The sequence below is a fragment of the Parasteatoda tepidariorum genome, chromosome 5, assembly GCF_043381705.1.
Source record: "Parasteatoda tepidariorum isolate YZ-2023 chromosome 5, CAS_Ptep_4.0, whole genome shotgun sequence".
Classification (NCBI taxonomy): Eukaryota; Metazoa; Arthropoda; class Arachnida; order Araneae; family Theridiidae; genus Parasteatoda; species Parasteatoda tepidariorum.
In genome coordinates, this window is record NC_092208.1 from 309511 (window position 1) to 328897 (window position 19387).

Here is a 19387-nt window from a genome sequence, read left to right on the forward strand (position 1 = left end):
CCAGATTTTATTGCATTATAAAGAAAAGTTATTGAAACTAAATACAACTAAATAAACAACAACAACTAAAACACGTTATAACCCAAGAAGTTTCTGTGTACAAAATAAACAACAACTAAATTCCATTCGTTTAGCATTGCGTCATATGTTGTTCCTACTAAATCGAAGTAGTTGTGTTTTTTTCATATTATACCCCATTGTGAAAACGTTGAATGAAACAACGTGAACCGTTTCTTTTTGCATAATTCGAAGCGACAATCTACATAGTAAAGGAAAAATCTCATTTTGAAAAAGGGAAAATTAATTACTTTTTAAAAACACCCAATGAAAAAAAGCACCTCTAAGGGCTCTTAAAAAACAAAAATCGAAAATAAGCACCTTTAAGTACTTTTTAAAAACGCTACGAACCCTGTTTTACCTTCATTGGTATTTTAAAGTATAGAGAAAAGTGTATTCAGATAAACCTAGAGTAAATCATAAAAATTTCAACAATCAAATTTTAACCAAAAAAAAAAAAAAAATCAAAATACAAACCCGCTGTAATTTGTTTGTGTTTTGAAAACATTTTTTTCAAAATTCATAGTTTATTACCCGCAGAGTTAGATAAAATGACCACCTCTGTTTACGACCACTTTTGGAAGGCACGGAATTTCCCATAGACTTAGTGTTGAAAAAAAATAAAACTTTAGGAGAGGCCATTAAAACTTCTCCCAGTGACCAGGCAAACATCTGCGGAAAAGGCGAAATAAGGAAACACGAAAAAATATTTTTAAAAAAATTTAACAAAACAAATAAGTAGATTAAAATGTGTTCAAAACATTTGTGTGAGTTCAACAAAAAATAAGCACTTTTCAAGCACTCAAAAAATATTTCAAAGCACTTTAAAAAAATATAATTTGGCAGGGTTGGAAAGTTTTTGACAATTGACGGTTTTATCTTGTTTTAACCATGGCCAAAAAAGCCTTTTGGCATTGTTTTTGACAATTGTCAAAAATCATGAAATTTTGAATCATGTAAAAAGAATGGCGTTATCATACGCTACGGACTGACAACACGCCGAAGTAGATTGAGGGTGAAATAATTGTGAAAACGTGAAGACAACGTGAACTGTGTCTTTTTGCATAATCCGTAGCGAACACAGTAAATGAAAAATCTAATTTTTAAAAAGGGAAAATGAAGCACTTTTTACAAACATCCAATGAAAAAATCGAAATAAGCACCATAAGAAAAAAATCGAAAATAAGCACCTTTAAGCACTTTTTATAAACGCTACAACGATGCAGTCAGAGTGCACAAAAGACGATTCTATATTAATGATTTACTTTCATTAGAGTTGAAAATTAAATTAGAAAAAACAAATTACTTTAGAAAAAACAAGCATTTCAAATAAACAAACCTCTTCTCACCGTTAACTCACTTTTATGATATAAAATTAAATGCCTTTTTTTTTCCAGCAATTGAAACTTTATGACAATTCTAGGTCTGCCAGAACTTAACATTTTCTATCTTTTTAAATCAGAGAATTTGAGACGAACATTTTCTTCCGAGGTACGGCGTCCTCAACAGAAAAGTCACGTCCTGGACCAGTGGTTTCCAAATCCGACCCACGAAGCCCTTTTTTGTGGCCCGCGAACTAAAACATATTAGCTGTCATTTTTTTGCGGACAATTTTCGTAAAAAATCTTTATGGGTTTAAAATACTTTTTTCCTTCATAAAAACCTAATTTCTTCGTTTCTGTGAAATTTATCATACCAACGGTGCAAAAAAAATATTATTTCTCAGGTTTTGAATCCAAGAAAATATTTATTCAAATACAAAAATAATGGTGTATGTTGCTCTTTATTATTTCATTTATTTGTATTTTGTGAATATAAATTAGCATGTGTGTATCAGAAATTTTCTCGATGAAATTCTCCGATTTAACTTTTTGAAATCACTCATTTTGGACGAAAATATTTACACACACACACTTACAGGAGTGATTGTGAGCCCAAGTCAAAATTCCGGAAAATTTCTTGAGTTAAAAAAAAAGTTTAAATTGAAAAAAATTAAAACAAGATTTTTCTTCCTTTTTCTCAATATTTCTTAGTGTGATTAAAATATTTTTAAAATTTTACACATACCTGTACCACTTACACATACCTAGATGACCTGGAGAAGAAATTAAAATTTACAAATATGTCTTTCTTTCTTGAGTTTATGATTATAACAACTACTTACTGATAAAAAAAAATGAATATTAACCATGAATATAAGCTTATAAAGTATATCTCTGGCTCTCCCTTACAAACAAATAAAATAAACTGTGTTTTTAAGTTCCACCTTTGAAAATTTGATTTTCGGAAACTTCTGTGATCAATGATTTTTTTAAACGCTTGGACCTTCGATCTCCGGAAACTTCCGGATCACTGTTAGCGAAAAGTCCGGAAATCCGGAATTTTTCCGGAGCACAATCAGCCCTGCACTTGTAAAATTTAAATTTAAAATGTAAATATCTATTCTCTGGTGGTTGCAGCAGACAAACCTCAATTTTGCCATTGAACATTTTGTGTGCTACTATGTCAGTTTCATGTCTTAACAACTAGATATCTATTGCACATTAATTGTTTCATACATGGGTGCACATTATAGTTATTGTAGCCCGAATTTTTTAATATGCAATTAAATATTTTTGAAAATCTACTTCTTACTTTAATTTGTATTTCGATACTTTTGTTTTGTAGACAACTTGATAAAAATCTGACAGTAATATTTAATGTTCCTTCAAACATAAAAGAGTCCTACATAAAATTTTGATAAAGTTGCGGCCCCCGGCCTGATGTAAGTTAGAAACCCTTGTCCTAGACCAGTGGTCGGCAAACTTATTAGCCAAAGAGCCAACTATGAACATTACAACAATTTTTAAAAAAGTTAGGAGCCAAATCTGCTTGTTTAGTAAACTTTTATTACATTAAATAAGTAGTACACTAAATAAAACTAAATTTCATACTTAATAAATATTTATTAATGCGAACAATGTGCTTGCATCTCCTTGGAAAGTTTGAGTAAGTCAGGTTTGTATGTTGTTTTTAATTTTAAGCCAATTTGTACCCCCACTACTTTAGAAAAAGTATGCGCGCATGCTTGTGGTACCTTTGTATCACACCGGAGTACGCCGAAAACATACGAACAATTTAAGCCGGTAGCTTGTACATGGTTTGCGTTTACGTTTACGAAAATTAATAAAATTAAACTCGATGTTCGTTACGTATTTTTACAACAATATAAAATTCTAATTACCTATCTATCTTTTAACTTAAACAAAAAATTATACATGTTCTCGATTTATAGAAGAATTTTAATTTATCAAAATAAGATGTAATTTTTTTCTTACTAAGTTTTTTTTTTAATGGAAATATTATTGCGCCTTCCGTGGATATTTGTGCCCGAGCCGCACTTAAGGAGCCAAAGAGCCACATGCGGCTCTGGAGCCGCACTTTGCCGACCACTGTCCTAAACGAATAAATACTAAGTAGAAAATTGATATCCCCCTAAACTTTAACCCTATCACTATGGAACACGATTATGGTTATCATTAGTTTGTTTTTCGTGTTTCAGTTCTTGACGCCAACAAAATAAAGCGTAAAGCAATTATTAAATAGTTAAAAAAGAATGGAAAAGCGAAAGCAGCCGAGAAAAAATATATATATATAAACAGCGGGATTTATTTACTCGAGATATGAAGGAATATATGCTCTACAAATCACGGCGTCGAGGAAGCGACAAGAGCGAAACGACCTTACATTAATAACACCCAACTGGGGAAATGGCTGTTATGCTACGCAGCGGTTTTTATGGCTAAGGAGAAAACATTGCCAAATGGCACGATGTCTAATAAAATTATTATTTCTTCTTCTTCCAATTCCTTCCATTAGTCCCATACTCTCCCTATATATATCTTATTCCACTTTTCAATCGTTAATAAAATACTTTTTATTAAAGTTCAAATACATTTTTTTAAACTAAACTCAGTGGCGCGACAGCCCATAGAGGGCCCATCTCAGTTTTCTTGACCTGAGGTGCAAGAGGAAATGTTCCGGGGGTGCAAGTTGGAAAAAAAGCAAAGACTGAAAAGTTTTTAGACTGAAATACCAAACCAGAGATGCCAACTGCTCCGGACAAGCCAAAATAATTAAAAAAACGGTAAGTAACTACAAAGTACATTTTGAAAATATTTGACTATTTTTGCTTGCGTTTTAAACGGTATGGCATGACATATTTATTATAAAGTGGTGAATTCTATAAGCCTACGAATTATTTAGAAATAGTGGTGGATAAAAATCTACTAAATTGAATTTATTAAACCAAAAATCACAATTGATAAACTACCACTTTAAGATATATATTTGCCGTCCGGAGCAAGTTGGCATCTATGCCAAGCATACGCAATACCTCCTCGACGTATGCAAACTATCTAAGAAAGCTTTACCATAATACATCAAGTTTAAATACTGTACAAAAAATATTTATTCATCTGTCTTTTGATAAAATAACAACAGGACATAAGAAAGTAGACCCATAACGTAGACCTAAAAAATATTTTTAAGGACAGAAAGAAGAAAAAAAAATTCCGATTTACGCATTCGAGTCTGTCTTGTTTCCGTCTTACTTCCGTCCGCGGACATTTTCGAAAGACGGAAATCCGTCCTGGGGACGGAAGACTTGCACCCATGGGTTGGGTGGTCAGCCCAACGCGGAACCCCCAGTGTTTAGCTCCCAAGCATGTTTGGTACTCCTTTTATCGACTCACTGAAGGGACGAAAAGCTGAGTCAACCTTGCCCGGCCCGAGGATCGAACCAGGGACCTGTGGCACGACAACGCGAAGCCCTACCGCTCAGCGTCACATTTTTTTGAACTTGATGTTAATACAGTTTTTTCAAATATTAATTCATTCATTAAATTTAATGAATTAATTAATACTAAATAAATGAGAAAAAATTGTAANTTCGTCAAGAATTTCGAAACCTTAGATTTCTTTTGCTTGTTCGAGAATACTGTTATCATATTTTTCTTGAAAATCTGAAGAGGATTGTTCATCAAGCGGTATGATCTTTCTCCAAGATCGTGATAACGTAGACGATTTTACCTTTGACCACGCTGCTGAAATTCCATATATTGCAATCCAATAACGAATATTGCTTCCAAAAATTTGGTGGTGTTATAACTTAATGAATCAAATTTTTTTAATCTTGAAAATGTTTCTCTTTATATTTTCTGTGTGACTCCGGAATGAGCACGGATAATCCGCAAACCGGATAATCCGCGCACGGATAATCGAAGAGTGTACTGTAAAATGTTTCTTTGTTGATCTGAGTATGAATTGAGTTTAAATGTTTTTATATTACTTGTTGATTGATTGCACTCAGATTTTAGCACTTGTTAAGGTGCAATTATTGAAATACTTTTGCACTTCATACAGCTAAAAGTTCTATTTGAATACTTCATACTGTAAATGTGGACCTTCGTACTTTATACAATTCAAGTTTTATACTCATACTTTACACTTAGACTTTTGATTGAATTGAAGTTTGATTTTAATACTTTGCACCATTCCTTTTTATAACCGCTGTTGAACAGCTGGTCCAAATGTGAGTTTACGACAATCATTGTTCATTTCGTAATTTTGAACCCAATCTAGAAGACAAGGAAACAGCATCAAGTATTGGGAGACATTTGCCTACGTGGAGGACTTTTTGTGATTACCTCGCACTTGCGTTACGTGGAAAGGACAACTACGAAAACCTCCCATGCTTAGCCTGATGGCAAGGGGAATCAAAGCCATGATCCGCTTACCAATGAGGATAATTCACGTCAGCACTGTGGTCGGTGCGAGCCGGATTCTAAATCAGTACCGACCAGCCATCGCTGAAATTCGAACCTGGTTCACCTCGAACAATCTATTCCATGAGCCATCACGGCTCAGAATTTAAACGTTGCATGTTAATGCACCTATAATACACGTATAGCTGGCTCAATTTTGAGTTTACGGCAATCGATGTTCAACTCCGTAGCCTTACTATTTTGAACTCTATCAAGAAGGCAAAGGGAGCTTTTTGATAAAACTAATCCGCATTTGCTTCACATGGAGAGGGAAACTACGAAAACATCCTACGGTTAGCCAGACTCTAACCCATGATCCGTTTACCACTAAGGATATTTGTTTTTTTCGTCAGCACGGTGCGAAATTCGAATCAACCAGCGATGGATGAGATTCGAACCCGGGTCACCCCATCGGGAAGCGAGCTCTCTATTCCCTGAGTCGCCACTGCTCTGCACTATTCCTTCGATGGAATTCAAGTTTTATTTTAATTCTTTGCACTATACATTTCATACTTAACCCTTGATGCAAAAGTTTCATTTGAAAATTCGTGTAATGAATTTTATCTAAATGAATTCTAATTGCACTTCAGCTTTATATTCACCTGCGATGACGATAAACAAAATAAATGTTGATTCTTTTAATAGTTTCAAACAGGAAAATATTTCATTTCGTCTGCGTAAAAGAAATATTCAATTAGTATCCATTTTTATAGCGGTATACTATGAATGCAAAGTCACACTATTCACCCCCCCCCTTTCGTGCTTATCTTACTTTTTTAATGTCATATTTATTTTCAGGTAGAATAAAGATGAAATGCTTATAGAGTAAAATTATTTTATGACAACATAAATATTTTTCACAAAGTGAATATAATTCAAACTTAAATCATAAATCTTTGATATTCATTTTAAAAAAAATCAAAATAAAAAATAATATTTATAGAAACCACGTTTTTGTAGTGGAGAATAATAATTAAAAAACCAAAAATTTGAAAAACGTAAAACGTGGGGTGCATGAAATACATAACAGTAATGTTATATTAGTGTGTGTATATGTGCGCATGAGAATATTTATATCTGTAAATGTATCTGAATGTGGATGTGTATGGGGAATATGTTTGTGTATATGCATGTGTATGAGGATGTATATGTGGATGTGCATGTGGCTGTGCGTGTGTATGAGTAAGAAAATGTGTATATGTACTGTTGTGTATTTCATGCGCACCACGCTTTTCGTTTTTCAAATTTTTGTTTTTTAATTATTATTCTCCACTACAAAAACGTGGTTTTTAAAAATATAAATTTTTATTTCGATTTTTTTTTTGTACTCACTTCCAAAATCTCAATTTTTTCACTCTCTGTACGCAAAACTTATGAACTGACATGTGACACTCATTTGAAATAATCGAATCGACAACAAAAGACAATCGCGAAAATATTAATTTTACTTTGTATGTCTTTTTTTCCTTTCATTTTCATGCATTGTCATCCAATTCTGAACTATGTGCCACATTTGAAGTCTGTAGCTAGTCGGGAAGTTAGTTTAAAATCGATTACAAAATACCACCCGAACAGACATACACGAAAGGCAAGTTGATATAAATGTGGTAAAAATTGGCTAAAATGAGCTCTTTCCAAACTCTACTGTAAGAACTAAAAACAAAAATAGTAATTTAAAGATCGCAGAAAACTGGAGGGGAAAAAAGAGAAAGTAAATAAGTAAAAATTAGATTGATGGAAAAAAAAAGTGTGAATAAAGCACAAATAAATGCACATAATTTTTAAACATTTTTTTGTTTGTTTTCTTGTTGATAAAAACTGAAATACTTTTAAGGGAAAACATGCCTTCTTACGTATCGAGTGCTATTATTTTTACTCTGTAATCTAAATAGTGAAGCGCTCTTTACGCTTATACTTTATGAACCAATCTCGGAACAAGTCGCAACCACTTTGGTTCTGACAGAACAAGATAATATTTTTATTTAAATGAAAGCTTCCTTTTTGTTCCTTTGCCTTATTATGCGATTAAAAAAAATAAAATAAGAAAAGATTTCAATGTTTAAAATAGCGAGCTTAAAATCTGCAGAAACGTTTGTAGGAAACACGATCTCCGAATAATAATAAAAAAAGAAAAAAGTACCCTGAACGAACACTATAAAAATTGTTCCTTAAGTCAAACAATTTCAGACTTAACTGTCTTAATCCTGGTTAGTCTTCCACACCCGGATATGAGTTGTACCGTAAATAACCGAAATAAAAAAAAAAATTTCGAACAGTTTTTTGTAGAAAATGCGAAGGAATGCGTTCTTACTAGTTTATACATATATAGTAATCAATCCTTACTACACATATAATAGTAAGTAACCGAATTAAATAAAAAGGCTTCTGGGAACGAATTTGTAAATGAGAAAATGAATTAATGAGCGATTTATCAAATCAATGAATAATCGGATCAATATACGAATGAACTGGAAAATTTAAAAAAAAAATTAACTTATGGAGGAATCAGCGAATCTAAACATATTAACGAATGAGCGAATCAACAGGTCAACGAATTTATAAATGAATAGGATTAATCAGTGGATCAACTAATCAAACTTTCAGTTATATTTCCCCATTATATTGTATTTCCCTATTATATTATATTTCCCCATTACATCTTATTTCCCTATTATATCGTATTTCCCTATTATATCATATTTCCCCATTACATTACATATTATACACACTATACTAAGAGGAAACACACAAAGTCACTTTGCTATTGAGTGACCTATATTAGTGTAGCTTGCTATACTAATTTCTGGAAAATCACGAAGAAATAAGAAAGAGCCTAACCTACTCGAAACAAATATAACTATTCGCGATCGCAACACTCGAAATAGCTGAACTATCATGGTTAAATATCCCACAGATTGCGGTGGACACCACTTTTAAAAGACGAAAATAAGAAATACAAATCTCTGTATTTTCCCAGAGTGTAAGGAAAAATTCCCTGCATCCTTCCTGTTATATTAGGAGATTTTTAAGTTCCCAATATTTTCCTTGTGGAGGCCTGACGAAACCTCCCCCCATAGTTTTTCTAACAAAACCAGGAGAGAAGTCGGTCAGGGTGGAATCCCCCAACAAACACCTGTCCGGTGAAGTCATCAGGAGTCAAGGTCATTCAAGTTATGCACGACGATCTCCTCGGAAAGGAATTCGAACAATTCCCCCTCCTCTCTCATACCTTAAGAATTTCACACTTAAATAACACAGATTTCGGAATTTTATGATCTCACTCCGTTGGCTAATTCTTTAGTCGATAGTATTAACAAATAAATTCAGGGGATATATACATTTATTAAAAACTAATTTGATATTAGCATATTTTTTGTGGAAATGCTTCAATTTCTTCGTATTAATAATTTGTATAGAGTGATGCCTGTAAAAAAAATTAAAATAAACTTAAATTAACACTTAAGCACACTATTTTATCTATTCATTGAATTATTAAAATAAAAATTTATAAATAAGAAATTAGAATAGGGGAAGTAAAAAAAAAAAAAAATTATGTTTTGAATAAGTGAAATAAAAAAAAACATACATTTATTAAGGGTATGGGGTAACAACAAAATAACAACAACAAAACTAAAAACGGTATTTGGTATGTGTAACGAAAAAAAAAAATTCGGTTTCTAGAGTAGGTAAAATAAAAATCAATTTCTAGAATAGATGACATGAAATAAAAATCGATTTCTAGAATTGGTAAAATAAAAATAAATCGATTTCTAGAATAGGTAGAATAGGCAAAATAAAAATCAATTTCTAGAATAGATAAAATAAAATAAAAGTCGGTTTCTAGAATAGGTAAAATAAAAATAAATCGATTTCTAGAATAGGTAAAATAAAAAAATAAAAATCAATTTCTAGAATAGATAAAATAAAATAAAAATCGGTTTCTAGAATAGGTAAAATAAAAATAAATCGATTTCTAGAATAGGTAAAATAGAAATCAATTTCCAGAATAGATAAAATAAAATAAAAATCGGTTTCAAATATAGGTAAAATAAAAATAAATCGATTTCTAGAATAAGTAGAATAGGTAAAATAAAAATAAATCGATTTCTAGAATAGGTAGAATAGGTAAAATAAAAATCAATTTCTAGAATAGATAAAATAAAATAAAAATCGGTTTCTAGAATAGATTTTAAAAAAAATCGATTTCTAGAATAGGTAAAATAAAACATCGATTTCTAGAACTGGTAGAATAATAAAAAATAAAAAAAGATTTTTGGAATGGCTAAAGTAAAAAATAAATCAAGTTCTAAAATAAATTAAATATAAAATCGTTTTTTAAATTTTTTTTTAAGGAATTCGATAAAATAACCGGGAATCTTTGTAAAATGTTCGCATAGATAGAAAAATGTAACTAACCAATGATGGCATGCACTCGTACAGAGAGTTGCGTCCTCAGAATGATGGCGTTCTTCCGACTATAAAGAGAAGAAAAATATCATTACTTATTAAATAGAAGAATTTGTATAAATTAAAGAATATAATCAATTAATATTGAATACAAATAATTTCACAACATTTTTGTGAATGATTGGGTTGGCATCATTTATTTTTTTTAAAAAAAATTGGATGCAAGAATGAGTTTTACCTTGCGTTTGGAGAATGGGGCCTATTTTATATTGGGATCGAAAAACAAAAATTATGTTTTTTTTCTTCATGTTTTATCGTTATTTTTTAATTAATTCGCGTTATGATGTAATATTACTTCAGAAATATAATTTACAATTCGGAATACAAATAATTTCACAACATTTTTGTGAATGATTGGGTTGGCATCATTTATTTTTTTTAAAAAAATTGGATGCAAGAATGAGTTTTAGCATTCGTTTGGAGAATGGGGCCTATTTTATATTGGGGCCGAAAAACAAAAATTATGATTCTTTTCCTTCATGTTTTCGCGTTATTTTTTTAATTAATTCGCGTTATTTTGTAATATTACTTCGGAAATATAATTTGCTTTTCATTTTTAATATAAAATTACGAAAATGATTATATTTTCATGGCTATATTTAATTATTTAAACGTACTATATAATTTTTTTGTATTTTTCCTCGTCCTATTTAGGCCGCCATTTTTTCTTTTTTGGGGGGTATTTTTACTGTATTCCAAAATATCAACCATGAATTCAATTTACCTGCACATAAAAACCCCTCCATAAAAGCCCCCAAATTTTAAAGAAATACTAATTTTAGCCACGAAACCTTGGATGCTGGCACACTGTGCGCACGTTTGAAAGCACTCAAAAGACAAGCAATCACAAAAACCTGACGTGTCACATGACAAAAACTACACTGCCAGATCTTGAATCCTTTTTGTCAAGAACTGTTATTTGAGATAGTTCAGAATTATTTTTTTTTTTTTTTTAGCCATACTAAGTAAACATTCCCGATAGATTTCCTCTTAAAGTATGAATCGAGACACGTCGACGAGAATTCCGAGAATATCTCCCGTTCCGCCAAAAAATCTCGACGATCCGATCGGAGTCACATCATCATGATGTCACGCGAATCTGATTCTTCGCTTTCTTTGTTCTAAATTCGATGAAAGTAGGGATGATTGTAACAACAAAAAAAAGAAGAAAAAAAAGACATAACAGGAACGTTGACCTTTGGCCATTGGATAGATACGAATTGGAATGTATTACGAGAGGTAAAAAAAATTTTTTTAAAGGAATCCAAGCCCCGTACTTATTCTAGGAATAAGGATATCGATTGATTCACTCACCACATGACTCGGGTAGGAAACAATACAGCGTTGTGAAATATCTCGACACATCATTTTTACCACCTCTCGAAATAATAGGAAGGAATGACGTATTTCAATGGAATCATAAATATTTTCTAGTCTAACGATCAAACTGGAATCTTAACATAGTTCGTGAAATCCCCCCCCTCTCCCCCAATTGTAAGAAGCCACTTCCGAAATAGTTGAAGAAGGAAATAGTTTTGACGAAATTTAGAAATGGCCCTGAAATGTCTCGCTCAGTTCCAAAATGAGAATCTAGCTTTGGTTGCCATTTTGAATTTATGAAGGGTATGGGGTAAAAAAAAAAGGAAGAAACTTTAAAATTGCTTTGCAGACAATGTTTTTCTTTTCTATATTTTTACGCCACATCAAATGAGATCAAAAACAAGTTAATGGTACTCACATTTAGAAATCATGAGAGTTATNCTTTCATCGTATCTACAAAATGTTTTCTTTGTTGCTACAAATGTTAGAAAGAAAAAGAAAATTTAGACTTAATGATTAAATTAATTAGAATGGAAAACAAAAAAAAATGCTGGAAATTTAGTTTGTTAATTTAATATATTTGTTTTATAAAATTGAATTGACATTTTTAATATAAATAAATATGAAACAAAAATATATATATATATACATACACTCTATAACAAAAGACTCGACGCACCGGGCAGAGGGGGGATCCTGCCTTCACCATTGCACGCCACACCGACCCTCAACAAGGCATCATGGTCTGGGGTGCCATTTCCTTTGACAGCCGGACCCCTTTGGTCGTCATTAGAGGTACACTTACTGCAAAGCGGTTCGTCGACGATATCCTAAGACCTGTTTTGCTACCGTTCCTTTGGCAGCGCCCTGGGCTGGTTTTTCAGCAGGACAATGCCAGACCACATACGGCAGGTGTTGCTATGAACTGTCTGCAAGCTTGTCAAACTCTTCCTTGGTCTGGCAGATCACCAGATCTTTCTCCCATCGAGCATGTCCGGGATAGGATGGAAAGGTGATTGCATCTGGCACCGGAATGTTGATGACCTCGTTCGACAATTGGATCGAATTTGGCAGTAAATATCGCAAGAGACCATCCGGGAGCTTTATCGGTCTATGCCACGACGTGTGACAGCTTGTATCCAGGCTAGAGGTGGGTCAACACCTTATTGAACTTGTTACTGTAACTCTGCAATAAATTATTCAATTGTTCTGAAATTTTAATCATTTACTATTCTGTACATTGTCTTCCTATCCACCAATTCGTTTCAATCCTTCTTGGTGCGTCGATTTGTTTGTTATAGAGTGTATAGATATATATAAAGAATGTCTCATACCAGTATTTTTATATTAAATCATAGACTTAAAATAGATCCTAAAAATTCCCCTATCGTCTGAATAGCTTTGAACCTATCCAAATCTTTAAAATTTTCCCATTTGAATGACGTCTGATCAAGTTAGGGATATTCCTGCACTCAATTCCCGGTTAAATAGCAGGAAAATGGGTGGCTTTTTTCATATTTTCGTGGCTAGTTAAATCTGTGCCATTCCTGCTTATGGGGAAACCATCATTCTCATCCATGGAAAATTCCAACGTAAGCTTTTAAATAAACTAATAAGATACTTATTTATTTGAATTAGCCAAATTCTCTATGATTATCTACCCTTTGAAAGTATTATGTATATATGTATAGCACAAGAAAGAAATACAAAAAGGATAAAGAGAAAAATGAAGAAAATTAATTTTGTTTACTGCACACAAGCTGCAAGTATATAGAACTCATAAAATAAGTTAAAAATGTAAAGAAAACAAGGGAAAAATTACAGAATAATGAAAAGAGACGAAGAAAATTATTAAATTAAAATAACGTAATTTTAAAAAAAATTTTTTTTTTTGTTTAAATGTACCTAAAATAAAAATAAAAAACTATGATTAATATTCATTTGTTAATCAGGTTTTAATGATTTTAATTTCAGATTTAATATTTTTAATATTTTATTCTTTTTGTTACCTCTGATTTTTATTTAACTTGGTTTTGCAATTTGAAGAGCTCTTCCTAATAAATAAATTCTACCTCTCAAAATTAAACTTTTTTTTTTTTTTAAAAAAAAGTTGTTCTTTAATCATAACCTAATTAATAAGGTCCGGATTTTGGTGACATTTGCATTTTTTTTTGCATTTTTTGTCCTTTAAAGCATATTGTTAGATTCATAGGGCATTTTTTCTTACATTTTGGGGCGTATTTTGCTTTTTAAAGCAATTTTTTAAGTTTTTTGTTAAATTTTTTCCAATTTTTATTATTTTTTGGGACATTTTTATGACATGAAATGCAAGATTTGTCTTATAATTTTACATTTCATATTGTAACTCTCAATACCACCTGCATGCCATTATGTTTTTCCATTATTGATATAAAATCTTTGTTACAGCTTTCCTTTTTTCCTTTTTTTGTTGCTATTTTAGGATATAAAACATATTTTTTCAAACTTTAATGAACGTAGAACAAGTATTGCATTGCCTTATATTTTTTGAAATGACTCATAATAATTTTAAAGAGTAAAACATTGTTTTAGTTCAATATTTTTACTTTATTTGAGCCACGCCATAAGGCATTTTTAACGCTCTTTTCGCATTTTTAGAGCATTTTTTGCCCTTTTTAAGAGCACTAGTTGAAAATTTTTAGGTCATTAAAATCTGGGTTCTACTAATTAATAAAAAATATTAATTTTCCTACCCTTTCTCACTCACGAGACGGCTCTTTTTAAGTTAAATTTTCCCCCATCTCATCCATTCAATCATGACGCTTGCAGAAAGAAAGAAAGAAAGAAAAAATTACAGTTATAACTAAACGTTAAAAAAAAAAGAAGAAAAAATTGATAAAACGGTTTACCAAAAGTAAGCACGCTTCGTTAACCAAGCTTAAATACACCTCCCCTCCCCCCATACTTCGGAGATTCTTTTTTTTCTTCTTTGAACACCATTTTTATTCTGATTCCATTCTTTAGACTCGCGTCTGATCACTTTATTACACTCTTCCAAACATGATAATAGATTCATCAACAATTGTTCTCTCTCTCTCTGCCACGCTTCCATTCATTTTTAATGCACAAAAACAACGAGTTGGGCAAAACAAAAAGCATTTATTCTTCGATAATAAAGCTGTTACCAAAAAGAACTTACATATTTTTAGGTAACATTGTTAGATGAGATGGATTGCACACTGGAAAAAGTGAAGTCTTCTTCTACGGGAAGAAAGATAGGAAAGATAGCAGCTATCTATCTTACTGATGCGGAGGAATCTAAACGACCTCATTTTTTTTTTTTAAATGAACATCCTTAAAATAAACCGACATACTTTGTCTTACGTTTCTTTCAAGTAATAGTTTTGCAAATAGACCCAAACATTCTGAATGAAAAAGAGCGTAAAAAAAATAAAAAAATTCATAACTTTCCACCTAGTCACTGTAATATTTCATTCATTATTGTCAAATAAAACAGCTCATTTGCTTATACCATCATAGCTTCCAACATGGATAGGGAAAAATCCAGTCGATTTTAAGAAGTCATATAGTTTCATAATAATGGTTGCGTATTTTACGCATAGAGAATTTTAGGGATTTTTAAAAATTCATAGTAATTTTTGAAATAAATTAATAAAATTTCATATTTCTGAACCGGGTTTCGATCCCGGCGATGGCTGGTTGATACGAATTCCGCATCCGGCTTCCACCGACCACAGTGCTGATGTGAAATATCCTCAGTGGTAGACGGATCATGCTTTAGAATCCCCTCGCCGTGAGGCTAACCGTGGGAGGTTCTCGTGGTCTTCCTCTCCATGTAACGCAAATGTGGGTTAGCTCCATCAAAAAAGTCCTCCACGAAGGCAAATGTCTCTTAATACTCGATCCAGGAGTTCCCTTGTCTTCTGGATTGGGTTCAAAATGACAAGGCTCCGGAGTTGAACATTAACCCCCAAAAATTTGCTAGGCTGTTCAACGACGGTTATAAAATAAAATATATACATACCCGAGTTACTCGGGATCATCAGGGATAAGCGGTTAAGAGATAGTTCATTCATATTAGTTTCATAAGTGGGCGCCACTTTCGCGTATCTATGCGGGTGAAATAGAACTACAAGTTTCTGTTCGTATTAAATTTACTTCAGTTAGAACAGTTTAGACTGATACATGATTCAAATGATTATTTCGTCTTTTCTTCCCGTTTTGAATGAATCATTCTACGCACTTTAAATCAAACATTAGAATATACGCCGAAGAGTCATTACATCATGACCATCTATAACAATGGCCTCGCCAGGTTTTCATGGTTTCTCGCCCAGGAACAATGTTTTCATGGGGCACATTAGGACCCATCATCCTCATAGAACAATCCCTCACGTCTGTAAGCTACTTGAACATAGTTCCCCCATTCATGGCAACAGTTTTTACTGCGGGGGATGGTGTTCACCAACAGCACCGTGTTATAAGGGTCGAATCGTCGAGGAACATTCCAGTGACTTTCAAGTCATGTCTTGGCCCCCAAATTCACCTGACCTTAATCCAATAGAGCATTTGTGGTCCTACTTGGAAAATCAAATTCATGCTGCCATGCTAACCCCCTCGCATTGTGACTGAATTGCAGAACCAGTTGGTGAGCGCTTGGTAGCAGATACCTCAGACTACCCATCAGCACCTTGTGGAATCAGTGCCACGGCGGGTGCTAGCAGTTTTGAGGGCTAAAGGTGGTCCTACATGTTATTAGCAGAGTAGTCATAATGTAATGGCTCTTCGGTGTAGATAATTAATTCATATCAAATTTATAGTTCAAAGTACTCCAATTATTGTTTTTTTTTTAATTTTGTTATATTGCACTACTTCTTACTACGCTACTTTTGTAAAAAAAAAAAAAAAAGTAGTACAGTACAAAAAATGTAGCGACTAGAGTAGTTGTAGCTGAGCTGCCCTCATTACTACCGTCGACTTTTCTGTCAAACTAACTGAATGTGTTATTCAAAAAGTGGTGTTGTTGTCCGCCCTCTTAAAAGTGATAGGGATGGGCGTTTTTTGTAAAAGATCTCGTGTTTCCCACTTAACAACACGTCACTCACAATTCACTTTCAATTATTATTCACGACACTGAAATGGAAGAAGAAAAGAAATAATCTTTTACGTATTTTAAAAGAAATATGCCAGAAAAAAAGTGGGACAGAACGGTTTACCTCCCCGTGTACTTATTTTTATTCTTAATAGTTTCAATTTTTTATTCATAGATCAATAAAAATAGATATTCTTCGATCTATGGTCTAGAACAGTGGTTTCCAATTGGCGGTCCGGCGGGTAATTTTTTTTTTGCTTACAATTTTCGTAAAACTCTATCAAAATACTTTTCTTTCGTTAAAAAAAAAACCTAATTTCTACGTTTCTGTGAAATTTAATACACCAACGGTGCAAAAAAAAAAAATTATTTCTTAGGTTTTGCATCCAAGAAAATATTTATTCAAATACTAAATTAATAGTGTATGTTGCTCTCTTTTATTTCGTTTTTTTTTCGTATTTTGTGAATATAATTTAGCATGTGCGATTAAGAATTTTTCTCGAATATATTCTCCGATTTAACTTTTTGAAACCACTCAATTTGGACAATATTATTTACATTTGTCAATTAGTCCCGTAGTGGACTGATCGTTAAGACACGGTTCTCAGCAGATCACAGAAGTCAAGCATCACTGGCTGCGGTCAGTGTTCGGGTGGGTGACCACTTGGATCAGTCTGCGTAGGGACCGAGGGTGTGCGGTATTGGTCCTCGTTAAACTGTGCTACCGTAAGGTGCTCGACTTCGCGCGCAGGTCGTCGGGCTACCAAAGCGGGGGTGCCATCCCCTCCGCAGAGGATCAAAATCGTGATGGCATGTCTTTGGATCATCCTCAGGGATGTTTCCCAGACCGTCGCCCATAGCCCATTGTGCAGCTCTAGTGCGTCGTGATTAACAACAACAACAACAACAGCAACATTTGCCAATTTTGTGGCCAGAATTTTTTAATATGCAATCAAAGTATTCCTAAAAATCTACTTCTTATTTAAATTTGTATTTTGCTTTGTACAACTGGATTCCAAATGTCGAAGAAGCAGAAAAAGATTTTTACGCTATGACTCATCAAACAATTATAACCGATCAGTTGGAGGTGACGTCATAGGTCACATGTGAGGGTATCTGTAATCTTCTTCTTAAAGTACCTGATAGCAAATTATAGCGAGGCATTTAACTATTGCATAAGTTGTTTTTCGAAGGCTCTGTAATCACGTGAAATGATGTTTTTTTTTGGGGGGGGGATATGCTATTTTCTTAAATGATATGAGTTTGCAACAGTTACACATGACCGTTGGGTCAAGTTTAGCCTGCGTTCTCTACGTTTATTCTAAAAATGGTGCATAACGTTAAATTTTACATAATTCGAAGCGAAAATCAACATGCTCAAGAAAAATTCTCATTTTGAAAGAGGGAATATCAAGCACTTTTTAAAAAACAACCCATGAAAAAAGCACCTTTCAGGGCTTTTAAGAAACGAAACTCGAAATTAAGAACCTTTAAGCACTTTTTAAAAACACTACGCACCCTGATGATTTTCCTCTAAGCTGAAAAATATCGCCAAAAATTGGCGATTTCTTAAAAATGTTTAATAACTTTTAAAATATTTTAGCTGTTCTAAAGTCTAAATAATTCTTTACAGGCAGGTTAAAAATTGAAAGCTTTGCTTCAATTGTAAGGAATTCAAACTGAGGTTTATTCATTGGCGAAAAGAGATTCGAAAAACCTTTTTAAAGCCTACCGATTGACAAAAAAGAAAGTGAACCAGGTTAGATGACACTAGAGGTGCGTGGGCGGATGACACGGATATTTCCATCTTCTCATCCCTCTCTCTCTCTTCGAGAAAACGAAAGGAAACAAAATATTTCATGAATATTTACTCTTTTTTTTGTGACACATTATCTCAGATCTCAAATGTACTTTTAGCTCTTTTCACATCATTCGTACGTCATATTTAGTAATTGAGTTCAAGTTAAAAGCCACCAAGTTTCAAACGTTGAAAAAAATGGGTTTAAAACATCAAATCGCAAACAAATTACTTTCCAACTACGTAATTCGCATATATGTATATATATATATATGTAATACAAAAATTAAATACTTTTGTATTAATAAAAGCATTAAAACTTCATTCGTTTTCATAAAATATCTTTAGTAAAAGATAAGGGTAGAAATTCTATTTTGGGACTTCAAGGCTAAAAACATGCCAATGAATAATAATTAGATTTATACTTCAAAAGAGAAGTTATTTTAAGATCTTTCACTTCCATATATATGGAAAGATTAAACGATTTGCTATGACTAATAAATAAATTGATGAGGCGTAAGAATACACAGAAAAAGGCATATGACTGGGCCTCTTTACAACTAAAATCATCCTATAAAATGCAGGAGCAATGTTTTTGCGTGACTTTTTGGTGTATAATGTTTACAAGCTAAACTCCGTCGGATCTGACTGGAACTTTGTCCCCCCTCTCCAGCCGGGAGAGCGGGGATGTGACTTCGGCTTACTAAAATAAATCTATTTACTAAATCTATTTACTATTTACTAATCTATTTACTAAAATAAAATCTTGTGCACAATATGTTCTCATTATTCCTGCTTTCTTGACAAATAAATCCACCAAAATATAGGGGTTGTTGCCCTTATATTAGA

General features: G+C 32.7%; 1 protein-coding gene across 1 annotated transcript in view; it reads right to left on the reverse strand.

The window, feature by feature from the left end:
* The window catches only part of LOC107455141 (FH1/FH2 domain-containing protein 3-like), a gene marked incomplete at its 3' end in the record, with an annotated part of 229904 nt that overhangs the window by 31746 nt on the left and 178771 nt on the right, over positions 1 to 19387 (reverse strand). Inside the window, 1 exon segment of the mRNA XM_071180913.1 lies at positions 10278 to 10336. Within this exon segment, the coding sequence (XP_071037014.1) occupies positions 10278 to 10336 (59 nt within the window).